At 50.4% G+C, this 27,770-nt stretch overlaps 1 protein-coding gene across 2 annotated transcripts in view; it reads right to left on the bottom strand.

Annotated features, from left to right (window-relative positions):
* FGF18 (fibroblast growth factor 18) overlaps nt 1–20,443 on the bottom strand; it is a 76,575-nt gene extending 56,132 nt beyond the window's left edge. The window contains exons 1-4 of one of the 2 annotated variants that reach the window (XM_064671401.1): nt 19,804–20,443; nt 19,266–19,385; nt 17,204–17,481; nt 16,877–16,913 (exon numbers count right to left, since the gene is read on the bottom strand). In XM_064671401.1, the coding sequence (XP_064527471.1) occupies nt 16,877–16,913; nt 17,204–17,235 (69 nt within the window). In that variant the 5' untranslated portion in view covers nt 17,236–17,481; nt 19,266–19,385; nt 19,804–20,443. Of the gene's footprint in view, nt 1–16,876; nt 16,914–17,203; nt 17,540–19,265; nt 19,386–19,803 lie in introns of those variants that run through there. The other variant, XM_064671402.1, reaches the window with a different exon arrangement.
* Nucleotides 20,444–27,770: the final 7,327 nt, after the last annotated feature.

Here is a 27,770-nt window from a genome sequence, read left to right as displayed (position 1 = left end):
ACCTGGGAGCTCCTTTCATCCCGGACCCCTGACATCCTCCAAGGAACACACAGATCCCTGCTCCCACTGCAGAAAAGCAACTCCCTCTAGGGTAAAACCCGGCAACTGCCGAGCAGTGCACACCAGTTCAGGGCAGGATTCCCAAAATACCTTTTTGCACTGCATTTGCAAAGCAAACAGAGATGTGGCTAACAACTGTCTCCACAGCAGCTCCCAAGAACTGACCTCACGTGAGAGGTGGCTTCTCCAAAAGCCCACAGCTTATTCAGCAGAGATGCCTGGGGACTTGATTGAATTCCTCTATCACATTTCCTCTCTGGAAACCTTTTACTAAACTCCAGTTGGTCCCAGTCCTGCTCATTCTGGCTCATAACACTCATAACACTCAGTGACCCTCTGCAGGAATGATGCCAAGGACAGGGACCTCCTCAGATGTCCCTGCTCACTCATCCCATGATTTGGCAGCCTCTACACCGTGCTGGAATATAAGAAAATGGTTGTGCCCAAGGACAGGGAGGTTAATCCATCTAACAATAACTGGAGGTCATTCAGGGGATTTACTGAAATTGCAGGAGTCATTCAGCTGGGAACACTTGTGCTGCTGGTACCTCACTTCTGCCCTGGTTCACCCCCACTAGCCTCTCTCCACTTTTTTCATGCCTGCTGCTAGGATGGCTGTCATTAGCTGTTTGAGACTCAAAATCCCTCCCATAGTCTGAACCCTCCCCTACTACGCTTCAAGCTTGTCTTCTCCATCATTCAACCAAGCTGCTTCTTCACTCCCACAGTCTCCAACAGCACTGCTCTGAAGGGAGACTTTTGCAAGGTTAGAGCAAGTATCAAATCCATGTTATGGAAACTATCAAACCACCACTGGAAACTGGGAAATACACAGCAGCCTCCATGGTTACAGGTCTCCTCAACACCAGCCTACTACTATTAGTTACTGAGGGGGGAAAAGTCTGGTCTCTCTGGGCTGATCTCACTTTCAGGGTTTAATTCCAACATGCAGGGGGGATGCCTAGCTTGGGGATGGGCTTTCTGGGCTCTCCATGCTGACCCAGTGAAACAAAGCCTGTGAGAGCAGGGCTGGTGTTGCCCAATGTGGCTGACACATGGCCAGGGGTCACTGCGGACCTGCCCTTACCCAGGCTGATCCAGAGCTTTTAGGCCTTTAGAGTCAAAACAGGAAAAAGAGTTGTATGTGAACATCTCTGCAAATTTCAAGCTATGATTCAGAGATACAGTGACTTCTCCTCAGGTCTAAAAACCCAATAAAATACCAACCACCAATGGGCATTTATTTTTTCCCCTCCATTTCTCATGTGTCAAGGATGCTGGCAGTATGTAATGACATGTTCTCTGTCCTTGGACATCACCCACCATATCCAAATTGACTATTAGATAAGCTCTAACTTCAGATACTGTTGCAAGAGCCAGGGGCACAACCCTTGCTTTTTAAAAGAGCAACGTACACAGCTGTACCAAACCCCAAAATTTTCAGAAAGGGGACAGAGATGACATAAGATCCATCTGCCCTGTAACTGCAGGGGCCAAGAGGTGCCCAGCACTGCTGTGCCCAAGGCAGACTTAGGTGTGGAAATGACATTGGAGGCTCCTGAGCAGGAGAGGGAAGGGAATGGGGACAACAGCACAGCACAATCCAGCAGCAGAACAATTCCCAGGAACAGGCTACTGGAGCTCCTGGAACCCACTGAGGCCTCTTAAAGGCAAGATCCTGGGGCACCAATGTTGAGGAAGAGCAGTCAGGGTGAAAAGGGGAGTAGGGCAGCAAATCACCTGAAACTAAATGGCAATTTGTGAAATGACTGCCCTGGAGATGAGCTGCCCCTTGTCCTTCAAACAGCTTTTCCCCATTTCAGTTGCCCACTTTGCCAACCCATTGATGACAAGTTTCATTGCTTCCTCTTTCTCTTCTAAAGTTACTGTGACCAAGCACTTGCAATATTAGAGTTGTTCCTGCATAGATCCCTGCCTATGTACATGAGAAATGTCTTTCTTCGTGCAAGTCTTGCAAGCTATTTCTGGAATAGGGCTTTTCAGAGGTGATTTTGATTAGTAATTTGATCAGTTATTTGAAACATAAGATGCAAGATTTCCTTTGTCTCTGCAACGGAGATATTTTCTTTTGATCTTGCTTTATGCTTTGCTTGCCTTGCAAAACCTATTTCATGAACTGTAAGGCAGGATGGAGCTCTCTGGACGTTCCATGAACTCCCAGATGAACCCCATGGGAGCCTTGGTGACATAGGAGGGGGACAGAACCAAATTCCATTTGTAAATGTCCTACGTGCTTTAAATAAATCTATTCAAATCAATTTACCTCGAAAGACCCACTTCTATTTAGCAAAACTCAATCAATTATAGTCATTATTAACAATCTTTTCTATTTCCTATCATTTCCCTAGGGTGGCACTACCTGTAAACATGGTCTGAGATGCAGAACTTCCTGCAGTGATCAGAAAGCATGACTTCACATCCAAAACATCCCCAACGTAAAACCAAGATGTTAAAAAATGTTTGTATTCTGTAAACAAAGTGTATGGTCAGCCCCGAAAGCTTCAAGGGAAAAAGAAGAGATAGGCACCACCTCTGTTCCAGCACTGGCACCCAAGACGCTCCTCACCAAGCCTGGAGCTCTCACAAGCCTGCAGAGAAGGTGCCAACCCTTTCCCTCCTGCCCCTGCCAGACGTGGTCATAGCAAACCGAGAGGGAAGTAAGCAATGAAGTGACCTAAACTCAAGGCACATTTGAGGAGATGTGCTCCTGCATCTCCCAATTCACTACTGCCTTCCCCAGAACAACACTCCAGTCCCCTCGCTGCTGCTCTCAGCCTGCTCTACACATTGGCACAGTCCTGCAAGACTTGCTGGCACCATCCCAGAGATGAGAAAAATGGCTTTGGAGCAGCAACTGAGGGCTGCCAGTCACACCAGCTTGGTACCTGCTAAAAAAAGGGTCGAGCATCTATTTGGTGCTCCTGGTTTCCCTCTGTGAAAATCCTGCTGCCACAGGGTCCCCTAGTTGAGGAATCACAGAATCACAGAATGGCCTGGGTTGGAAGGGACCTTAAAGATCACCCAGTCCCACCACCCTGCCATGGACAGGGACACCTTTCATTAGACCAGGTTGCTCCAAGCCCCATCCAGCATGGCCTTGGACACTTCCAGGGATGGGGCAGCCACAGCTTCTCTGGGCAACCTGTGCCAGGGCCTCACCACTCTCATAGTAAAGAATTTTTTCCTAATATCCAATCTAAACCTACTCTCTGTCAGTACGAAGCCATTCCCCCCTTGTCCTGTTACTACATACCCTTGTAAATAGTCTCTCTCCATCTTTCTTGTGGGCTCCCTTCAGCGCTTCGCCACTGCCTGCTCCTGCTTGTGGACTGATCAATTCTGCTTACCCGAGTTCCCCCCAGTGTCAGCCCCAGCCTGCTGTCCTGGGCCAGTGGGCTTGAGGAGCATTTTCACTCTGAGTTGTCAACTCTGCTCCAGGCTGCTCTATGGAGCACCACAAAACCCATCAGCATTTAGAGAGAGCAATAAAAAATATCCTGGCTGGGTTGTTCTGTAAAGGCTCTTCCTCCAGCACAGCTAGGATCGCCCCATACCTGCCAGCAGCCATGGAACTTCTCCTTCCCCAAAAGTGCTTTGAAATACATTCTCAAGCCCTATTATCTCTCCTGTTTATACCACGCTCCCTCTATTATCAAGAAATCTCCGAGTAATTTATAAGCCCACAAGCTCCTGCACTAACAGGCAATAAATGGCATTTACAAACCCCATCACCTACTGTTCCGAGGGCTGCAGTGCCGGGCGGGCGTGGGGCTGGACGAAGAGGGTGAAGGGAGCAGCTGCCTCCCCAGCCCCTGCACACCCCGGTGTATTCCGAGGAGAAGGCAGCTCTGTTCCACACCCCTGGATGTTTATTTTTTAAGCATCCGGAGAGGATTCCAGCCAGTGTCCTACCTCACTGTGTTCTCCCCATCCGACCCCAATACAAGCACACAAAAGAGGGTTTTCTTTTCACAAAATCAAACCAAAGGAGGAGGATGTTTTTGGCTATTTTCCTCGAGGAAAGAGGTTGCCCATCTAATAATCCCTAAATGGGCAGAGGGTTGTTGGGCTTTCATGTATGCCTCTGAGCCTCCCCTTGCCGTGCCAGGTCGCTGGTTTTCTTTTCCACAGAATTGCAAAACCCCTGAATAACAAGGTTTGTGCATGGAAGTGCTGACACAACCCTTAACTACAGCATCCTGAACATGATACCAGAATAAGGACGCTCCCTGTGTGGCCCAGCCTATGGATAAATAAAGCATTTCAGCAGCCAGTGCCGACAGATCATAAACCTCCACGAGCCTAAATACCAACAACAACTCAAAAAGATTAGAGGGCTTACGGGCAAGGCAGGCTGAGATGATTTAGAGTTGAGGTGGAAGGGTCATTATTGCTGAATAGGTGGGGGTGAGTGGGCCACAGAAATCAATAAACCATTCTGCTCCCAGGGAAGGAAGGGGCCACGCTAATTGTGCAAACACACATTTTCCATTTGAGGCTGGAGATCTCCGACTCACCCAACACAGATGGATACAGGGAACTCCCACCGTCTTGCAGAGGAACAAGGACCACACCCCTTGGCACATGTCCCAGGAGCTCTGTCACTCAGAACAGAGCACACCTAAGCCCCTTGCTGGGCACAACCCGCTGCTGGAGGCAGCTTCAAATGCATGCAGACCCAGGTGATGTTCAGCTTCATTAATTCCATTTTCTACGAAGTTAATACATAGCTGGGATAAGTATCTCGGTTGCTTTCAGCATCACCATCAAGTCAGAGCTTTTCCAGTGCCCAGTTCTAGCCCTGCACAACCACCCGGCAGGTCCTGCCAGCACCGGTTACCTTCAAGCAACAAAGTTTCCCAAGAAAACTTTGGGACTGGCTTCATCCCTGATAAAATAACCCCATTTGGAAGTTTCCACACTGGCATCAGTGATGGAGGTGGTCACAAAATTAGGCACAACACATCGCTGTGTCCTGCAGCGAAACCAGACCCAAAGCTTTGCAGACAGGTTTCCAGGCACACAGCTGCTGAGGCACAGAGTTCAAAGGCAGCAAGCAATTCCTCCTTTGCCAGAGAAGAGAGAATCTTCTCCTTTGGTTCCCCCCATTCCCCATTCTTTCTACCTTTTTTCCGCACTTTCTTTCTAGGGACTACAGTAAAGACAAAAGACACCAGCTTTGGAGAGTGAAGCCTCTTTAAAAACAGAATGAATCTATACTGTACAAATAAATAAGCACTTGCACCTAATGGGCATAAGTACCCAAAAGCCCACCTTGGGACACACTGCAGGAGGTGGTCCAGGGAACCAGCGGGCAGTGGCAATGCCTGTTATTGCCATGAAGAAGCCTGAACTCACAAGCACGTACAGGTACAAATGGTGAGGATCTTCACTCCTGCCGATCAGAACTGGGAGCTGGAGCTGGTGGTAAAGTACAGGAACCTGCTCTGGTCCCCCTGTGTGAGCCAGTGTCCTCCTCTCTGCCTTTCCAAAGGTATTTAAATAAACCACTCTCTAGATCAGTTAATAAACGCTTGAAGTTTGCCCAGCTCATGTCACGCTTACAGCTTGCAGTTAATGGATTTCAACTTTACTTGGGATTTTGAGAGTTTTTAACACCAGTAATTTCATCTTCCCTCCAGAAATAAATTCCTCAATGGCTTCACTGCAAAAATATTCCCAAGAATGGACAATTCTGCTGCTCGTGTACTAAAGACAGCACAAAAAAAAAATCAGATTACTATTGAGCCTTATCAAAAATATGGCATAAAGCATGTGTTGACTTTAATCCAAACCAAACTGTCAATCTGCCTTCAGGATCCGATCTAACAAACGCACGAGCCTAGGGCCAGAAAAGAAAAGCAGGGTTTGTCTTCTAATAAAAGATTTGTTCCAATCTCTATTAGCCACGCTTCTGCCTGGAAATATTTACACTGCAAACACCAGACAAATAGGATTTCTTATCTTTCTGCTTTGTTGAGTTGGGGAAAAGTTTCATTTGTTTTTAATTAATTTAGATTGCAGGTTTCCTATTTTCAGAGAACAATTCTCAACAGTTTTGGAAAATAAATCTGGTTTTGAGACATTTTAAATGGGGGAAAAAAGAAAGCAGTGTTAAAATCACTCAAGTTCGGGCTGCTGCATCCCCACACATTTTGCTTCACCCACTGCAAGTCACCAGCAGTGGGAAGAAATGCTTCTGAGGTGAAATTCAGGCCAGGCATGGGCAAACACAGACTTGAGACCTTATGGCATAAGGTTCCCCAGGAGCCCTTTCTTAGAGGCACCCACATCCATTCCTACAGCCCCGGGATGCCACGAAGCACCGTGCCTCGCCCCAGACATGCCCAGTCCCCTGTTTGGTCTGGGAATGCCCACAGCTGACCCTCACCTGGGCCCAGCACCCAGCACAGAGCAGCTCTGCCAGCTCAGCCTTCCTGGCCCGGGGCAGAGTTAGCACACATTTCATTTAGAAGTGAAACCCCCCAACTCAACCTGGTGGTGCTCAGCTTCTTGGCACGCGTGGTGATGGTGCACGCTGGGGAAATCAGGCTCCCAGAAAGAAATCTAAGCTGAGCAAATAAATTCCATTTTCTTGTTTGCTACATTTAAACAGCAATTAAATTCCTATTACCTACTCTTTCAACATAAACAGCACAAAGCCCTCTGCATCACTGGCAGACTGCTCCCATTTATTATAGGCAAGAGGGAATGGCTTTAAACTAAAAGAGGAGAGATTTAGATTAGATGTTAGGAAGAAATTCTTTACTCAGAGGGTGGTGAGGCCCTGGCACAAATTGCCCAGAAATCACAGAATCACAGAATATTCTGAATTAGAAGGGACCATTAAGGATCATCAAAGTCCAACTCTTGGCCCTGCCCAGGACACCCCAACAATCCCACCCTGTCCCTCAGAGCATTGTCCAAACCCTCCTGGAGCTCTGGCAGCCTTGGGGCTGTGCCCACTGCCCTGGGGAGCCTGGTCAGTGCCTAACCAGCCTCTGGGGGAAGAACCTTTGCCTGAGATCCAACCTAAATCTCTTCGGACACAGCTCCAGCTGTTCCCTCAGGCCCTGCCACTGCTCACACAGAGCAGAGATGGAGCTGCCCCTCGGGAGGAGCTGCAGACCCCGGTGAGGTCTGACCTCAGTCTCCTCCTCTCCAGCTGAACACACCAAGTGCTCTCAGCTGCTCCTGGTATGGCCCCTCCATGCCCTTCACCATCCTTGTGTCCCTCCTTTGGACACTTTCTAACAGATTTAGATCTTTTTTATATTGTGGCACCCAAAACTGCCCTGGTTGGCCCTCCTGGCTGCCAGGGCACTGCTGACTCAGGGCCAACTGGCCACCGACCAGGACCCCCAGGGCCCTTTCCCAGCACTGCTTTCCAGCCTCTCATTCCCAGTCTGTCAGCACAGCTGGGGTTGCCTCATCCCGGGCAGAATCCAGCACTTCTCCTTGTTGAACTTCGTATGCTTGGTGATTCCCAGCCCTCGGATCTGTCCAGGTCTCTCTGCAGGGCCTCCCTGCCTTCGAGGGAGTCAACAGCTCCTCCCAATTTTGTATCGTCCACAAACTTACTTAGTATCCCTTAAAGTTTTGCATCCAAGTCATTTATTAAGATGCTGAAGAGCTCTGGGCCTAAGAAGCTGTGGCTGCCCCATCCCTGGAAGTGTTCAAAGCCAGGTTGGATGGGGCTTGGAGCAACCTGATTAATGGCAGCAGGTTGAAATAAGGTGGTCTTTAAGGTCCCTTCCAACCCAAACCATTCTGTGCTTCTATGATAAGCAGGGCAGACTCTCCATGCTGTCCAGGCCTAGCCAGCACCACCAGGCAAAGCTGCCCTCACTCCTCCCTTCCAACCTGGGATGTACCAGCTTTGCTGGTCATTGAAAGCCCTGATGGTGAAACATGCACACCTGTTTTGCACCACAACATTTCCTATCCCCAAGGCCCATGGTCAGGCTGGCTGGTCATACAGCAGGATGCCCAACATGGAGTTTCACATCTAATTTCGGATGAAGTCCGTAGAAGAACCGCCTGCTCCCCAGGATAAAGATGCCATGTGTATGCAGCCTCCTGTAACAGGCCTCAGCCACCAGAGCTGTTGGTTCCCTATTGATTGCTGGGGGGGCTGTTTTCTATTCTGATCTCAGCTGGTCAGAAGTCTCCCCAATCACCGCAAGGTCACGACCATGGGGTCAGAAACCTGCACTACATAGATCATAATTTATTTTACAGCTAATCAATACCACTCTGCACCATGCAGTCTTACAGTACAGCCTCACACTGAGGGACTGATGCTATTCATATGGGATTGTAACCTTACGGCCTGGGAGCTTAAGGGGGTCAAAACCAGCTTCCATGTTAGAGCTGGAGAACAAGGCTGGAAGTGGAGCACACACTCCACTCGCTGTTTGTTTGTACATTCCTATAACCCAGTCAAATTCCACTTATGATTTGAATGCAACTTGGAAAAGGAAATATGATTATCTGATCAGGATTGTATCCAACACTCCAATGGGAAAAGCCATGGAGCAGCACCATCAGCAGATCACCCAAGGTTTGACAGGAGAGAAGTGACCCCAGCCCCTGTGATTGCAGTACTGCGGTGCCAGCCTTCCAGACCATCCTTCTCCTCAAAAAAAACATCAGAGAAGCAGCAAAATGCCTTTCTATTAATAATGTTCTTCTTCCCATTTTCTAATTTATATACCCATCCCACCAGCCATGCCCACAGGCACCCAGCGCACATGCTACAGCCCCTAGTTATTTACCAGGCTCACCATTGCTCCCTGCATTTTTCTGTTAATTCTGGATTTCTGTGCAAGAGTAGCTCAGGGCATTCCAAAAGATACAACAGCTTTTTAACAAGCTGTCCTTCAAAATGATGCCAAAGATAGTATTTTAGAAGGAAAGAAAGGGATTTGAAATATGCAGCAAGAGAAAAAGGAACTGAGAGGACTAAAGAGTGCTGGGAATACCTTGTAGGAAGAGCAATGCATTAATTGCTGTATCCTGGTATTTGTATCCATGCAATATATACTTCCCTGGGACCTGCACCAATTCATCAGTCTCAACATGATTTGTATTATAAAAGAGAAATCACAGGGTGCACTTGGCCCCTGACCACCCTGCTTCCCCTCAGGGCCATCCCCTTGCTGTTTCAGGATCCAGCTCCCCTCAGTCTGGCCACTGTTGGGGGCTCTGGCTCTGCCTGGGGCAAGTCCCAGCTCCCGCAGTCTGCCCCATCTTCCATCTCGGTGCGGGTGAGCCCATGGACTGGACTCCATCTCATCTCCTGTCATCATCAGCCATACAACACTGAGCAGGCTGTGCTGAACTGTTCCCCACTGCCTGCTTCTTATCACAGAATCATTTACTTTGGAAAAACCCTCTAAGATCATTGAGTCAACTGTTAACCCAGCATTGCCAGGCCCATTGCTAAACCATGTCCCCAAATGCCATATCCACACATCTTTTGAACACTTCCAGGGATGGGCAGCCTTCCACTGCTTGACAACCCTTTCATTGAAGACATTTTTCCTAATATCCCATCTAAACCTGCTCTGGTGCAACCTGAAGCCTTTTATCCCAATGCCACAGCCTCAGATCTTCCCCCTTCCTCCCACTGCCTCCAAAGCAATGTTCATCTCAGCTGGCATCACCAGCGAACTCGACAGCACCCACCTAGCTACAGCCAGAAAGCTGAAGAAGCGCTGAGACAGGAGCTATGTGCAGGAGGATGGATCAGACACTGTTATAGCACCCTAAGGTCTGGAGGTTAAAGGCATTCTGGGTTTCCCAGCAGCACCATCCCTTTTCCATGGGTTGCAGCAGAATCAAGCTGGTAACTTCATGAAAAAGCAAATGCAGGCATGAGCAGGGTGTGAGTAGAGTCCAAAGGAGGAGGATGTGCTGTCACTACGTGGACAACACTGCCATGTGGTTCAGCCTGAAATCCAGCTATTTGTGCAGGCAGAGCAGGCAGGGGGCTGTGGAAGCGGCGGCCAGGGAACCCAGCCCCACATGGAAGTAGCAGGGACGCAGATCTGCAGCCTGCCCTTGGCCGAGGGAGAAGATTGGCACGTCGGCTCCCACCCACTGCAGCCCCTAGGGCGGCAAGGAGCTCACACAAAGGGAAATACACAGACCATGACAGGCTAAGCCCCCTCCTTCCTCTCTGTTCCCCTTTCTTTCTCTTCATGCTATGGCAAGGCTGCTGAATGGGAATAGGAAAATACTTTGGCAGAGCCAGTCTTTTCTATTTTGGGGGGGTTTTTTATATACTTTCCCTCCAGCTGCTTTGCTGGATGCCTAATCCTCCATGGACATCTGGGGAGGTATCAGGACACAGAGGTGACATACCAGGTAGGCAGCTCAATGCACAGCTCTGCATAATTTCTGCTGGTACCTGCTGTTACAGCACAGCAGGTGATCAAACCACAAAAATCCAGGGAAAGAAAGAAAAAAAAAAACATGTTCAGACTTGTTGAGGCCACAGATACACAGGTGGAAGCCCCCTGACCTAAGAAGCAGAGCACAGGAAGGTACATCTCTCAGGCAGGAGGGTGTTTTGGTGCCTCCCTGGGCCCAGGGCTTCCAGCTCCCCCAGCACAACCTACCCCAGCCTTCCCAGGACCAGAGCAGTTTCCAGAGACCCCAGGCAGAGGCCCTGGCAGCAGGTATCATTCCTCACCAACCTCTACCCAGGCAACAACAGCAGCCACTCCTCTTCTCTCTTTTCAAATCATGATGTTTCCTGAACGTATTTTTCACCTGCATTTATCACAACTGATATCTAGAGTACCCATATCTGGGGGAAAACGAAGCAAAAGCAGTTCAGCAACGGAGGAGAGAGCACAATGGGTTTTCCCAACTCCTAAGGAAAGGAAGAGAAACAATAAAATACTCCCAAGGATCTGGGAGTAGATAGATCCAAAACCATGATTTTCAGTCCCAGGGGAGTCTCTCTCGAGCTCAGCCTCCTGCAGCAGAGAGAGATACGCACTCACCCGGCTCACCAGCTCGGTGCTATCACCTTACAGCAAAATCGGATATTCTGAGGGGCTGCCCAAGCCCCCCTGTGCTGTTCATCTTACCTGAGCCCCCTGAAGTCCCTCCCAACAAAGGACCCACCCCCAGCATCGCCACATCCCAAAAGCACCCACAGGGCTTTGAAGCGACACTTCCTTTGCCTTGTGGCCTTTGCCCGTTCCACTCTTTTCCCTCCCGCCTCAGAATGCTGTGGCCAAGCAAAAACCAGTTTTGAGTTTGAGCTGCCATCCCTCCTGCAAAACCCCACAGCACTCTGAACCCCGCAGCACTTGCCTCTGTCCAGGTGCAACAAGGAAAGCAAAACCAAAATTAAATACAACCCCCATGCTGCATCCAGCTATCTGAAACAGGGGAAATCCGAACCTCACAGGTACCCCTTCTGTGTGCTCTGCGCAACACCTGCGTCCTTCTCTGTTTCTCTGAAGCGACTTGCGTATCTCTGGAGCTTCGGAAAAGCAAACTGCACACACAGGGGTGCACACTGAAGCCTCCTAGCAGCAGCTCTGCTCTGCTGCCCGTTGTCACAGCAACAGCCACAGGTGACGCCGTGCCCATTGCCACAGCACACCCAAGCCCCCAAATGCTGAAGAAGCTCAAGTTTGTGTCAGCCTCACTAGGGTGGGAATCTGGAAATAGCTTAGTCCTTGCACATCTTCCTGCTAAACATGTGTTTGAGGGGTCTTTCTGGCAGATAACCTGCCCCAGCACACTTAGGGGCTAGAGACTGTCAGACGCAGAGGCAGGGCGTGCCCAGGGCAGGCAGCCAAAGCCAGCGGTGGGGCACAGGCTGCACACTCTCACCCCTGTAGGAGCAAGACCCACGTTTGCATTCACTCCATGCTAATCTCAGTCTTGCTTCTCCCACTCCTCCCAAGTGTGCATCAGCACAAGCACCAGCCCAGTGCCACTCAGCAGGGCTTCCAGCCCAGGCAACTGCTCCAACATGCATCCTCTTCATCCACAAGCCTGAGCTCTTCAAAGATCAGGAGGCAGAAACAGGACACAGGGGGCAGCTTCAGGACACAGAACTTCATAGAAGGGTGCATTGAGTCAGCAGCAGGGAACAAAAATCCCTTGTGGCAAGCAGCAAAGTTGTTTCTTGGAGAGCAAGGGGGTTTGAAACTGGGACAAACGATTTAATATGCAACCAGACCCTGTCTCTGCAGCTTGTGGGCCAGCAGAGCCACACCGGCAGGTACTGCATCTGCTCTCTTAAGTCTAGCAGCAGCATGGAGCCAGAGCTGTGGACCATCTCATCACCTCCAGCCTATGACGGGGTCATGCACTGCAACATCACTGAGCTCCTCTGCTAATTAAATCAGGTTTTGCTCATGCAGTTTTCCCTGGTCTTCTCACTGCCTAGTAATTGTCAGGTGCAATCAGAAAAATCAACAGAGAGCTGTCCAGCCTTTCCCAGACCACCTTTGCCATATTCTGTCCTTCTCAGCATGACTTCTACACCCTTGCAGAGCAGGAGGCAGGTGCTGGCACAGGGATCCTGTGCTGAGGCTTGGTGGTCCTGGTCCAGGCTGAGCAGAGATGTCAGACACAGATCACTGAGCCTGGGAGCCCCAGGGCTCTGGGTCCAGCTGAGTCTTGGCATGCAGGGGACCTCAAGGATGGGAGCAACACAAGGTTCCACTCGCCCTGTCCCACAGCGCAGGCTTCGGGAGCAATGTGGTGATGCCCAAACTCCACCCCTGGCAGTACACACAGACACTGTGTCACCCAATGGTGGGCGAAGACAGGTGGGTTCCCATCCACAGGGAAGGTAGACATGAGAATGGCGCAGTCCAGCACCCTCCTTCAGTGCCATGACAAGCACCTTCACCAGAAGGGGGAGGGCAGGACCTGTGGCACTGCTGCACACCTGCAGAAGGGGCAGCCAGGCAAGGCAGGCCAGGCAGGCTGTGATCAGGACCACCTCTTGCTTCTCCACAACACTGTCCCCAGTGCCATTTGGCAGCACTCTCCACTTGTCCTCCTTGTCCTGGGAAGGACAGCTGTGGAGCAGCAGACAGGGAGAGGGGAGGGAGTTGCTCAGCAGGCTCACGCCTCCGACATGTGCCGCGCACAGCTCCGCCAGACCGCAGGATCTGGCTCGCTGAATGTGTGGAAGCAACACTTCTCCGTGTCTCTCTTTACAAAGCCCCAAACAATAACTGTCTGTCGCTGCACAGGAGCTTAGGAGAAACATAAGTTGCTATTGGCATGGTGCACGGCAGCCTTCCTATTACACAACACCAGCAGATGTGAAAATAGCCCAGTGCTGCCTTGTGCATTCCTCTGACCTCGTGTTTGCTTCTGGATCAGATTCCAAAGCTGGATCTTAACCTACAAGAGCCATAAAAGCAAAGGATTTGGCCCTATCAGGGACCCCTTCATAATCTAAGACAGATGCGCTCCACGTAGAAGAACACGGTGAGGTTTATCAGGGCAGGGAAGAGGCTGAGGCAGGACCACCCTCTGCTCTACAGCACAGCCAGGGCAGCCCCTGCAGCGGCATCGCCCTGTGCTCCAGCTGACAATGCACTGGAGGTGGCTTAGGGACAGAAGAGCTGGAAGCTCTTGCAAGCCAGGACAGCACTCAAAACCTCGCATTCTACTGCTCAGCCTACACTGATGCTGCCTCCAGCCCCCACCTGCCCCGGCAAAGGAGGCCCCAAGCCCAATGTCCTAAGGGTCATGGTGCTGCCAGAGTCAGCAGAGCTTGGGTGATCCCCTCCAACCATGCAAGGTGCTCCTGGTATTTCTCACCTGCTTGAAGAGCAGAGACTGACTCCAAAGCCAAACCCAAAATCACCCTGGGAAATACAGAGGGAAAAAGTACGTGGAAGAGAAATTGCTCCTGAAAGTATGAAAAGGTAGCAGGAGAATAAACTGAAGGATGCTAGACATGTGATAAGAGGGAGAGATCAGTAACCATCGATGAAAGGGCATCCCTAAGAACAACCTGCATAAATAAATTAATGTCTCCAGGGTCCCCAAGGGTATCCAGTATCTCTGCTTTGGAACTGCAGCAACCCCAAGCAGCAGAGGAACTTCCTAAGATGCAAGAGAAGAAAACAAGACAGGGCTATTGCTGTTGCAGGGGAAGGGATCAGTGAATGAGTTGTCCTCCAGGCAGCTCTGTGAGATACTGGGCTGCTGCTGGGGCTGTGCTGTACCTACGCTCCAGCAGTGCTCCCCTCTGACCCAACATGTGTTCATCCCCATGTTTCTTGGTGGAAATGTCACACGACAGAAAAGCCCTGGAGTCTGACTCATCCAGAAGTCTAAATCCTGCTCCTGGAAGCTCTAGACCCTCCAATCTCCCTGTGGCCCAGCCTGGGGAACAGCCCCTCCAGTGCTGCCACAACCTGCCCACAGGTGATGCTGTCCCTGAGCGGGTCACCCACCGGCAGCTGTGCAGGTGGGCTTGGAGTCTACAAGAAAGTTTTTAGCCAGCAGTGAGCCACCGACCACCAACTGCAGGCAGCTCACACATCAACGCACCGCAGGTTCGTACACAAGGAACTAACAGAAGACATAGAACAGCCAAGCCGTGGTGTTTTGCCCCAGAACACCTCCAGCCCCACACACGCTGGAGAGATTTCTACCTCTGCACACAAAGCCACAGGGTAACAGGCAGCAGCAGAGGAGCATAATTCTAAGACTAACACATGGGGCAACCCGCAGATCACGGCTTGAACAGGAGGGCGAAAGGTGGCCTTAGAATATAATCCACTTCAGGACCTCTTAAATCTCTCCAATACAACACAGAGCCCTTTAAGCAAAACTAAACAACTTCCTTTAGACTAAATAAATATTAAACCTAAGTGATGCATTAATTTACTCCAGTTCACCAAAGGCTAACTCCTACCCAAACTGATCATTATAAAAGAAATCCTATAATCCCTCACTCCCATTCAGGCTCAAAACATGTAATCCCGTGAATAAATCCAGAAAGAAAGTGTAACAAAACGGGCAATAAAAACTTACAGCATTCACATCTTTTCATCTACCATTAATACTGTAAACACTCACTTGAAGGCCCTCGAGTATGACTAATCTAATGTTTTGGCTCCCAACCCTGATCGCCGAAGGAGCTCCACTCTCACTGTGACACCCAGCAAGCTCCGCTGCCCTCCAGCCGCAGCCAGGACACCCCTGGAGTGCCCAGCGCAGCCATCCCCACCTCACATCCCACAGAATGCTGCAAAATCAGCATGAAGTGGAGCAAGTATGGTTCTAATAGCACCAGAGCGCAGAGCTTTCTTTTCCCCCCCCCCTTTTTTTTTTATTATTTTATTGCTTTGGAAGCCTGCAAGCTCCAACTGTATAAATGCCAATAACTTTGTTTTAAGGCTGCTGAAGTAAGAGATCAGATTTTAGCAAGTGCTTTCCAGGCATCCAGCCAAACTTTTTCTGATTCACTAAAAGCACCAAAGGGAGGGGGAAAGGGAGGGGGCTGGAGGGCTGATTAACTTCAGTTACCGCACAAGCACAAAAAAATGTCTCCTCGTTGCAAAGGGTGCTGGCGCTGTGAGCCCTGTGCAGCCTGTTATTCCTTGAGCTTGAAAAAAAATGCACCAGAGAAATAGAGCAAACACCTTCCAACCGCAGGGTAATTTACAGCTGTGGATCCTCTCCTGCTGAGGAGGCTACTCCACCGGGGGAGGCTCTGCTGGCGTTGGGTTCAAGCTGCAGTTTTTGGTGGGGATGAGGAAGAAAATGTGACCGGGGATTTTTTTGATGGGTGGGGGACCAGGGATGGGGCTGGTCTGGGTTTTAGCTTAGCCAGAGGGACAGAGCCCCCTCCAAGGCTGTGGCTGTGCTCATCCAGGACCATCCCTTGCTGCTGTTGGGGATCTGGAGAGGGTGAGCAGGTGCAATCCTGGCCAACACATCACACGGGGCCAAGGGATGGCACAGGCATCCCCCAGTCCTGGGGGGATGGTGGGCTGGAGCCACTGGAGCAGCGGCACCTGCTCTGCCCAGCCCCGCAGCTGGGTCTGCTCCAGGATGCCCAGCTAAAATCCCTGTAGCAGTGAGGTGTGTGGCCATGGGGCTGTTGGGGGGCAGCTGCCATCCCCATCCCCATCCCGCGGGCGCCTGGGCTGCAGAGCTTCGCCGCTCAGGGTGTTCCTCCAACGGCTTCATTCCTGCCGAGGCAGGATCAAAGGCTGGAGCTGACTTGGACGGCGTTCTACTGAATAATGGGGAGGGAGCACACAGCCTCCTTCTCCTGGCTAAGGAAACTCGTGTTTTTCAAAGTATCAGTTTTTGGGAGCAAGTTCTCAAAGAGAGAAAGGGGGGGGAAAAAAAAGAAGGAAAAGAAAAGAAATAAAAAAAATAAAAAAGAGAGCGAGCAGGAGAGCGCCTGCCCTTCCAAAGCAAGTGCATCAATCAACATTGTGCAAGGAGAGTCCAGCACTCCCTCTCACATCATTAGCCAGGCTAATGCACTCCAGAGGATCCCGCTACGGCAGGCTACCGGCGCACCGGCTGCTCCTCAGCCTCGCACCGGCGGCAGAGCACAACCGGGCACGGAAGAGGAGCTGAGGGCGAGGGGCAGTCCCGGTCCAGGGCAAGTGACACTCCAGCACCTGGTGTGGGGCTCGGTTTAATACGGCTATAAAAACTAGAGAGAAACAAGTGAAAGCCCCAGCCAAACCTGCCTGGCACTCGAGGTCAGCACGCCGCCTTTGTTTCTATTTTACAACCAAAAGCGAGAGAGGACAGAAAGGACACGTACCTGTACCTGAAAGCACAGCAGCAGGAAATGTAAACATCTGGAGAAGAGAAAAAAAAAAAAGCAACAAAAGATCAAATGATGTGGTAAAATGGTTAAAGTTGGGGGGGTTTGCTTTTTTTTTTTTTTGCTTTGTTTTTGTTTGCAATTTTTGAAAGGGCACAGAGCGATGCTCTGCTTATAGAAAGGCTCGGGTCCCAATTACCACCTGGTTGCGAGGAAAATGCAACCGGAGACTCCAGAACGAAAGTTTAAAAAAAAATTTAAAGTATTTTTTAAAATTTAAAAATAATAATAAAAAAATATTTAGAAATATGTCATAATCCTTACAGGCAAGTGCAGGCTGAGAGCAGTGAATACATCGCTGGGCGAGGAGGGGGTTGGCCGGCGGCTGGTCGCTAGCGGAGCGCAGTCCCCCGCCGCCGCGCTGACATGGGAGCGATCCGGCCGGCGAGCTCCGATCCGCGCCGCGCAGCTCCGCGCCGCTCCGCGCCGCCGGGAAGTTGTGGTACCGCCCGCTCTGCCTCCGCCGAGTGACTCGTCAGGCATCAGCTCTCCTCTCCCCCTGTCTCTCCTCCTCCTCCTCCTCTCCCTCTCTCTCTCTCCGCCTTTGGGGGGATGAAGGTGCTTATTGTCAGTAACTTCCGATCATCAGCAAGTGCCCCCCCCGCGCCCCCCCGGGCCGGGCCGGCCCCGCCGGGCGGATGGAGCCTCTCGGCCGCCGCCGCGCCCCGCTCCGGGCTGCGCCCCGCGCCCGCTCCGCGCTGCGGGCGGGCGGCATCGCGGGGCGCGGAGCGGGAGGCGGGATCCGCCCGGGCGGCCCCCGGGGCTGGCACCGCCTGCGCGGAGGGGGCACCGCCCGGCCGGGGGGTAGCGCCGGCCCGGGAAGCCTTTTTTTAAAAAATGAGGAAGGGAGGGGGCTCCGGCTGCCCCGCGCCCTCCCCGGCCCGACGGAGCGGGCGGCTCGCCCGGAACGCGAGGGGTCCGCAGCGCCCCAGCACAGCGGCCGCTGCCGCTGCCCCGCTCCGCTAACACGTGTCTCCGCTCCGGGGCCGGTCCGCCCTTACCTCCGAGCGGGCCGGAGCGCGTCCCGGCCCCGGCCGGCCGGCAGCGGGGCCCCGGCAGCCCCGGCGCGGCCCCCGCGGGCCGGGACAGCCGCGCGGTGCATGGCCCGGCTCCGCTCCCGCGGCGGGACGCGGACAGCGGGTCAGGCAGTGCCGGGCTCGGTGCGGGCTCGGCCGGGCCCCGCTCCGCACGGCTCGCCTGCCCTCCAGCGGCCGCTCCGCCGCCCCGCACCGCCCGGCCCGCCGAGCCGCTTCCCCCGCCTCGCGTTTGGGGGGTTTTGGTGGGTTTCGGTGGGGGTTTTTGGGGGGTTTTTTGGGTTTTTTTTATGTTAAGAAAAAAACTCACACACTGAGAGCGTGTGGTAACTCTTTCCCCGTGTCTGAAAGCTCGTTTATAGCAGACAAGATGCCAGGAACCGTTAACCTCCACGCATAGCCGAAGTCTCCACAGAGCACCCAACGTCAGTTAACACCTTATTAAGTGAGAACATAACCATAGCTCAGAACGCTGAGCTTTCCAAATTCTCCACTCGAATAACAGCATCGGAACAGGGTGTCGGGCCCAGCTGCTCCCACTGCTGCAGGGACTGAGGCACTTGCTCCCCCGGCACCCTCAGCCAAAATCAAGTAGCATCTTTAATCTCTGGAGTCATCACTGGGGACCCTTCAGGCACCAAGTCATGGGGTTTTTCAGCCCATAGTTTCAGGTCCAAGAGGCACAGAAAACATAAAGAAGTTTTAAGACAGTGATCAAAGTAAGTCCTTATAAAACCTCCAGCACTAACACACACCTATCTACCAGACTTCACACTTCTGGTCTTCTGCATCTGCAAGTAAAAAAAAAAAAAAAATCCAAACTGCTGTCAGTTGCTGATGTCACCAACATCAGAGACCCCAGGCATCCCTGTCACGGCAGTCCCACAGCACCTTGCCACAGCTGAAAGCTGTTTTCACAAGTGCCCAAGACCATCAGAGCCACCATCCTGAACCCTACAAGTTGAGCTCACTGAGATGCCTACTCTGGAATGTTACAAACAGAATTTGGGCACCCTTAAGATTACAGTATTTAGCTTAGATGTGAAAATATTCCATATATTCCTAATCACCCCCAGTACCTGATTTCCTGGCAGCTCTTTGGGTGGGAGAAGCCCATCCTATACCATCTTATGCTATTGGGTGCTGCTCAGTCAGCCACAGGAGAGGCACCCACAGCATGGGGTCAGGCCAGTGTTTCCATATGCATCAGCCACCCAAGGAGCCCCTGCACAGCACACACAGGAGCCAGAGGCAATAACTCCTCTGTGACACTCACAGCCACTCGTACTCACCTGTGACCACAAGCTTTGGTTGTTCCTCAGGCTTTCCATCGTGGCAGCCCCATCACCTGCCTCCAAGAAAAGACTCCTTAGACAGCAACCAATACCCAAGCTGGCCCAGGGCTGCTGCACCTGGATGGAAGCAGAAAAGCTAGAAAAGGAATTTGAAGCTGCTGCTAACCTTTATAACTTTAATTGCCCCACAACAGCAGGGAAAGTTAGAGCAGCTACAGCAGAGCTGTCAGCTACACATGGAAAAACTCATCACAGGTGATGCTGGCCCAGCCCATGCTGACACACCAAGTGACCACCATAACCCGATTGAAGACAAGGGACTTGGATCCACACAAGGCAGAAGGCACCTGGACACCTCAAACAGCACAAACTACCAGGGCAACACCAGGGATTGTTTTAAGGAGGGCACATGAGGTGTCTTCTTTTTTCAGTTATTTCATTTGCAATCACACAAGTTCTTTATTTAAACTAGATCCACGTTTTGTGCCTCATTAGTCTGGCAAAACTGTTTAATCTTTAATATCCCAATAGTTACCTGGAGAATAATACCAATATTGGGTGAATCTCAGGCTACCAGCCTTGAAGAACACAGATGGGCACAGAATAGAGATGAGGCAGCTCATATGTATCTCTGAAAAAACAAATATAATTTAGCTGCATGTTGTTATGAATGTGTGTGTATATATATATATATATGAAATATTCAAAGCTCCACAGACAGACCTGTTGCTCCACTGCTGAAGGCTGCTGTGTGATCCGATTCCCAACACAAATCGAGCCAGAACAGCCGATGCCCACTGTAAAACCTTTAAAGCTGTTTATTTTTCACACAGCACATTCCATGTGTGAAGGCTGGTGCAGCAGGTTCCTGAGAGCTTGATCTTCTCAACACTTTATTAAGCAAGACACAGACCAGGTTGGTCCGTGCAGCGCAGGGTGTCCCTGGGAGCTCTCAGGCTTGCTGCCTCCCACTCACCCATGCAAATGCCTGAATTAAGGCTGTCTCCTACAGTGCCTCAGTGGCTTATTGGATTAGTGGCTGCTCTGCAGCAGCTCAAATTGAAGTCTGAGCAGCATGACCTTTCACTCGCAGGGCAGTGAAGGTGCCCCTGGTGAAATGAGCTTCCCTTGCCCTGCTCCAGTGGTCCATATCACACGAGGAGTGGGCATTTCACAGAGCATGGCATTTCACAGAGGACTTAAAGAGTATGCTTGAGTGGGAAACCTTCCCACCCCCTGGAGACCCCTTTGGAATGTGAATGAGAAGCCAGCAGGAAAGGCCAGCACAGGATCTGGCCCTGCTGCATCTGGAGTACCAAGACTTAAATTAAAATTAAAAAAACTGGTCTGATGTTTTATAAAGACCAAGTTCAGCTCTACATCCCAGCCCTGCCACTGGTGAACAAACCTGTGTGCTGTTTGCTCCTGTCATCTGCATCCCCAGCCTTGTGCTGTTTCAATAAGAAGTCCTTAGTGAATATCAGATGGAAGAGAGTTTCTGCAGTTGAAACTCCAGGTAAAAGCAAAGACAACTTTTAGACTGGCTAGGGCGCATGCTCTGTCTTTCTCCAGTTTACACACAAAAAGGCAATTCCTTCCCAAGGTAAGAAACACTTCTGCCACATAGTCTGGACAGACAGGGAGAGAGGGGATGCTTTGCAGTTACCATCATTTGACAGAAGAGCCACCTCAAAACAACCCTGAACTGATGCCCAGGAGGACAGAACTTCAGCCTCAGCATCATCACATTCAGCCACAGTCTTGCAGAATATGGTGAAGAACAGTCAGGATTTGGATTCAGCCATCACAAAGCCTTGGGCTAAAGCCCTGATTTGAAGCACTGGAAGCACAAAGCACAGAACCATATATAATATGTAAAAACACAGAACAGTTTGGAATGGAAGGGACCTTCAAGATCATCTCATTCCACCCCCTGCCATGGGTAGGGACACCTCCCACTAGCCCAGGTTGCTCCAAGCCCCGTCCAACCTGGCCTTGGACACTTCCAGGGATCCAGGGGCAGCCACAGCTTCTCTGGGCAACCTGTGCCAGGGCCTCCCCACCCTCACAGGGAGGAATTCTTTCCCAATATCCCATCTAACCCTGCCCTCTGGCAGTGGGAAGCCATTCTCCCTTGTCCCAAGTCCCTCTCCAGCTCTTTAGGAGCTCCTTTAGGCCCTGGAAGGGGCTCTCAGGTCTCCCTGGAGCCTTCTCTTCTCCAGGTTGAACAACCCCCAGCTCTCCCAGCCTGTCTCCATAGCAGAGGTGCTCCAGCCCTCAAAGCATCTCCATGGCTTCCTCTGGACTCTCATATGAGTGAAATTCCCATGAAAATTCTGCAAACCTTTTGTAAGTCATCAGTGTGGTGGATGGCAGTGTGGCCACTCACACATGGATACTCACATATGGGAGAACAGAGAAGGTGGTACAAAACAAACCAACCCACATTTTGTGGATTCAAATGCACTCCCTGAGACAGAGCCCTTTGGTGTCCGGAAATTTTGTAGTGGTGCAGCCTTGGTTGGTCCCTGGTGAAGGACCTGTGGGCCATCAAACTGAAGCTGCGAGGCTGGAAAGCTGCTGGTGCTCAGCTCCTGAAGCTCAGAGATTTCCCTGCATGCCAAGAGGGAAGGCCCACTTACCAGTTAACTCCAGATGGAAGTTAGGTTTTAGCATACTGAAGTTTTTCTCCTGGATATAAATAAACTATGGAGGAACAAAAGCAACCCAAACCATTTGTTGTCAGCTTTTCCACACAGATTTCACCAAGCCCTGAGACAGATGAAGAGCCTGGGAGATAGCACAGACCCAAGGTGTGTCTGCATTCACTGTGCTGGTTCCCTGGACTTTGAAAGCACATGGAGATGTAAGGAACTAAATGAACAAAGGTGTAAATACAGTGAAGGCAGAAATGCTGAACTCCCACACCAAGCATTTGAAACACTATCAGAACATGCACAGCAGCTTTCCTTCAATAGACTGAAAAAAGAAGCCACACCAGTGCGTTTGTTGCTGGGTGCCCTATGCTCACACTTTTTAGCTTGTGACCATTGAGCTGTTTTATAAACCCCACAAATCCAACACCAAGCTGAAACACGTGAACTGCACCACACCACACCAGCCAGGGGGGATGGCACCAGGAATCAGAGACTTCAATCCTGCAAATACAAGCATCAATCCCCTGCAGTAACCCAGCACCTGGGTGGGTTGGGGCCTGGAGACTGGCACTCTTGAGGCGCAGGTGTGGCACGACCCCATTGCTTCAGCAAGAAATATTTGCTATTTAATCGCTGCTGGAAAGCCCAGCTGGAAGGAGGTGAAGTTTATCCAGTCTGGAGGCTGGATAAAGGCAACACAGCCATGACCCAGAATTAAGCAGAGACTATCTGTGAGGAATGATCTGAAGTACCTCAATGGTGAGTGAGAGCTCACACAGATGTATCAGCCCAGCTCTGCTGGAGTTTTCCGTGCTGTGACTAGGGCAGGCTTCTTTTGGCCACCAGGAACTCCTGCCTTGGAGAACACAGGCTGAAAAGGCACTTAATGCATGCCAAATATAAACAAGCATAAAACAACAGAATAATGGAATAATATAAGAAATACAAATAATAGGATAGCAAGCATGGCAGCTTCATTCTGCAGCATTAATAAGAGGGACAGCAAACTGGGGCAGCGTTCTGTGGACTGGAGGGCAGGGAGCTTGGACAAGGCAGAGCCCCTAATCCTGGAAGAAGAGAGGTGGCCAGGAAATCCCGAAAGGCACTAGCAACAAGCCTGGTGCTGCAGAAAGGCCACCCCAACCCCAGAGAGAGCAGGAATGCTCCCAGTAGCTTCTGCAGGTAACAGCCTTTCCTGGACTTCTTGGGAACAGAGGCAACCACAGCATCCCTTCCAGCTCTAGACCACATGGGTGTCTCATGGCCCCTTGCAAAGGGAGAACCCACCACGCTACAACCCTTACTCTGATCTGTATCATTACTTTGTAAAAGAAGATAAACCCAACACAGCCTGTTATTCAGCAGACACGGTTTCAGAGTTTGCCAAAGTTTTCCCCTACTGGAAGACTTCTTGAATTTCCATGGGATTTGGGGACTGTCACCTCAGATTCCTCTGAAAGCTCCAGCATACTCATTAAACAAATCTCAGTGCTTTATTAGCAGAGCAATGAGGCAAATGAAATCACTGACAGTGATGGACATCTCAAGCTAAGGAGAGACCAATGGATTAGTTCAATATGCTGTTCTCCTGGGTAGCCCCCCTTCAGTGCCCAGGGCCCCTCAGGCAGCACATGCCCCCACCCTGCGTCCCCCAGCCCAGCCACCCCTGCCCTGTGTCCTGCTTTTGTCCTCCCATGGGCTTTCCTTGATCCCAGCACCCAGGAGCATTGCAGCTCCCCTCTGAAGCATGTGGCAGCTGCTTGAAAGCTTCTGAAGGGAGGCAAGAACAAGCCAACCTCAGCAGACACCCCTACACGAACCAGTAGGAAATTCCACTTTCCAGCCTTTGCACTGTATTAAATCCAAAGGCTTGGTTCCTCGGATTTATATTCCTCTATGGTTTCATTTTTCCCTTAAAAAAAAAAAAAAAGAAAAAAAAAGGAAAAAAATCACAAGCTGTTAAGCTTCAAAACTTAGTATTTCCTTAACTTGGAGCTTTTCAGCTCAACAGCTCTTAAACATAAACCTCTTTGACTGAAGTCTCCTGAATTAAGCTGTCTCCAGCAAGTCACCATCTCAACCCCTGTCTGTGGGATGACTGTTCCCTTCCCACACCACCACTGTGGGCTCTTGCCCCCTGCCCCAGCTGCTATCTCAGGGCATGTCCCTCCAGCTGGCATGTGCCACTGTGGGGCAGTTCAGGGTTGATGCACACAGCTGGAGGTACGGAACTGGTGACACCGTGGACTCTCAATGCCCTGTGTCACTGCCCTCAGAGACAGCACAAGTGACTGAGTGACCTTTGAGCAACTCAAGGTGGGCCATGAGATAGACACAGGACAGTTTCTGAAAACAATACTGGAAAACTCATGTTTCTACTAATTCTCCTGAAGGGAAGCTGTAGGGCCTTACCACCTTCAGAGCAGGAATTCAAAAAATATAATAGGGGTGGATTTACATAAAAATACACCAGAACGTGGTATTCTTCTGGAAAATCAATGCCCTGGGTCAGTCAAGAGACATCTCTGTTAGTCCCATTCTCCTGGGGCACGCACAAGCATCTCGCAGCCCTACAAGCAAAGCTCCATCCATTTGGAGGTACAGCAGCAGGGCTTTGATCATCAAGGTTCTTCACCACAACCAAAATGAGGGCACCAGGCACAGAGGGACTCTCAGAGACACTTTGCCAAGCAGCCTAGAAAGGGGACAGACTCATGCAGGAGCACCGTGTTTGCAATGGTGTTCAAGCTTTTTCTGGAGACCAGGGAAAGGCTGTGCTGCCCCAACAGCAGTGGGTAGAGAAGACTAGAGGAGGAACTGATAAGGATCAGAAGACAGATTTCTGAGAAGCAGTGAAGGACTAAGTTAGCAAGGAGGCAGCTGTGACAAGATGTAGAACTGGGAATATATTGGAAAGGACTATTCACAAACAAAAAGCTAAAGGGAACAAGTAGAAGCATCTCTCCTAGTTTGAGACCCTAAAAGCCAAGATCCCCAATTTCCCTGTCCTCCTGTGGTCTCTGGAGATCACAAGGGCTGGCTGGGTTCCCTGCACTATAGTGGTCCCATGACATGTTATTGCCCTTAGATTTTAACTGACTATAGCTACTTCCATGTAGAAAATTTGAAGGAAAGGCTTGAAAGTATGGGAAAAAGAGTTAAGAGGCAGGTAAGAATGTCCCAAACATCAGAAATGGTCTTAGTACTAAATTGAAAGCTTTACTTATTAGCTGTAATTGTCCCCGTTCTTGGTGTCCTCACACACACATTTACATACAGAAAACAGCTAAGGCAGCAGGTACTTTGGGAACTCACAGCAATGCTGAGATAATACTTACTGCCTCCATATAGCATGATATGGGTCATTAGAAGCCTCTCACCGAGGACATTCTTGGGAAAATGACACAATTCCAAACTTTGGGACAAACGTAAGGAGTATTGGGAAAAGTTACACAAACCAGGCGTGGATCAAGGTGGCTACAGTGCTGAAATGCCAAATACCTTGACAATATACCTTCAACTCCCCCTGCAGTTATTACTCACTAAAATAACCCTAAAGCAATGTAAAACCTCAGGCTTAATTTGAAAATAGTCAAGAGAAACTATTTTCTCTTAAGTACAGTAAGTCAACAGAATTGGATGGGGCTCAGCAGGCTTTAGACCCTGGCAATTAGATGAGTAAGACTGTGGGACCTTTCTAACAAAACTGCCTTCAGTGGAAACAAAAGATTGTTTCTAGTACCAGCACAAACTGAACACTGAGATGAATCAGGAGCATCAATTCTCTTGAGTGGCCTAGTTCTGTTCCCTCCTTTTGCCACTTGCTGTTCCAAGTACAGTGGTGTTCATGCCCCTTGGCTGCTGCCATGGCCAGCTCTGCAAGTGGTGGGAATGGTCAGAGGTCCCCTGCTGAGCCTCCCTCTGAGAGTCTTCACTTTTCCCATTCTCACTTTTGACCCTCAGTCACCTTTTTTTTTTATTCATTGCCCTTTCTTGTTGTTTTCTCCCAGCATCCTTTTCCTATAAAGGTTCCTGTGGCTTGATTAGGGAGAGATGACACAAGTACTGGAAGGAGAGAAGAAAGCAAGGAGCACAGCATAAGTTATCTTCATAAACTGGGCACAGGCCATACATGTGGTCCCCATGTCACACATCCTTAGTAACGCAATATATGGGACTGATTTATTGGTCCCAATTAGGCACTGCTTAAAATCCATTTACATAAGACAACCCAAGGGCCAGACCCTGAAAAGCTGACCCAACACAGAGAATTGCTCCCAAAAACATAAATGTAGATAACCAGCAAGTGGCCAGCAAGGGATTCTCCCTGCTGTGTGCAAACAGGAGGACAAGTCAGGCCCCTTCAGGTACACCTGGAAGTCCTGTACCACTTCTCCTGCACCCCATCATGCAAGCTCAGCTCTTCTTGTTCACACTGAGAGCCAGGACTCAGACAAAGCAACCCTTAATAAATACCAGATCACAAAACCTCCAACCCTCACTCAACACAACCAATTGCACTTGCTGCTGCTTGCCAGAACCTACTGCCCACTAGCCAAGGGTAGGGAATAACAGCTCTGTCCAATGTGCAGCTCCAAACCACGCCATTTATTTGCACTTTTTCTGCCATTTTCTAAGCAAGATCTCGTCTTGAACTCCCCTTCGGGAAAACAGCAGGGGGAATAAGGATCTAGGTGCTTGTTCCACAAAGAAAGAGGGAAGGAAATGTAGGGAAGAGCTTGGCTGCTAGTCAGTAATGGCACATGGAAAGGAGACAGGACATAGCTTGGAGTATCTGAGTAAGATTACTAGAGGACAGAGAGCATGTTCCAGCATGAACTTAGTCCCTGAGGGACCGTCTGGGTGGCAAGAAGCCCAGAACCCCCACCCATCCTGGCCCTGTTTTCCATTACCTCAGCCCACACACACTCCCACCCTCCTGCCAGCCATGCTCGAATTGCTCCTCTCCAAAGGCTGCAACAATTGCTGAGCACAAGCAAAATAAGAGCCTTGCACTCATCACAGCACTTGGGGTCCGGGACATGATTTTGGCAGGAGAGCTGAAGCCAAAGGAGCAAACAGAACTCCAGGACAGACCTGAGATGGTCACAAGCACTTCTCTTGAACACCCCAAGGAATAAGGCACAGACCAAGAGCTCCTGCCAGGACAGTATCCTTCTATTATCACCTCTTCTGCAATGAGATGCCAAGAAACACCCGAGACTTAAAGTACATCCACGTGGAGCTGCTGTACCTGCAGCCAACACTTGTTGAGCAGAACAGTGCTGCTGCCCTCCCTGCGTGGTCCCCACTCAGCTGAGCCTTTGTCCTGTGCAGGGGACACCAACTACCTGTTCATTGTAAGGAACAAAACGCTTATAGAAGGAAACAAAACATGGAAAAAGCCAGAACAGACAGGTTCTGCAACAGGAAAGGCAGCAGTGGGGGAAATTCATGTAGAAAGCAGAAGTGAAGGGACAGCCACCTAGGGAGGTGTTTTAACTGTCCTGTAAAGGAAGTCACGTTGTTCACCCATCATGGAGTGAGAAAGCATTTGCCTGTGAACCTCCATGCTCCCAAATAAGCCATGGGACCAGAATCACCCACATTACCCTCGACACAGCTATCAAAACATTACAGCTTTGTTGCCATCATTACCATGGCAAAAACACATTTTAACTCTGCAGAAAGTCAAGAACACAGTACTTCAACAACCCACATCTGGTATTTGTCTCTTCAACAGGTATTATCACATCCGTTTTTTTTTTCAAACTGACCTTTGAGGCTCTGTTCAAAGAAGTGAAAGAACTGGCAGCTGTTGTGATAATATCCCAGAGGATATGGC

Source organism: Pseudopipra pipra, chromosome 15 (assembly GCF_036250125.1).
Source record: "Pseudopipra pipra isolate bDixPip1 chromosome 15, bDixPip1.hap1, whole genome shotgun sequence".
In the NCBI taxonomy this organism is placed as follows: domain Eukaryota; kingdom Metazoa; phylum Chordata; class Aves; order Passeriformes; family Pipridae; genus Pseudopipra; species Pseudopipra pipra.
The sequence above is the reverse complement of the archived record's forward strand: the minus strand, read 5'-3'. Positions and strand labels throughout refer to the sequence as shown.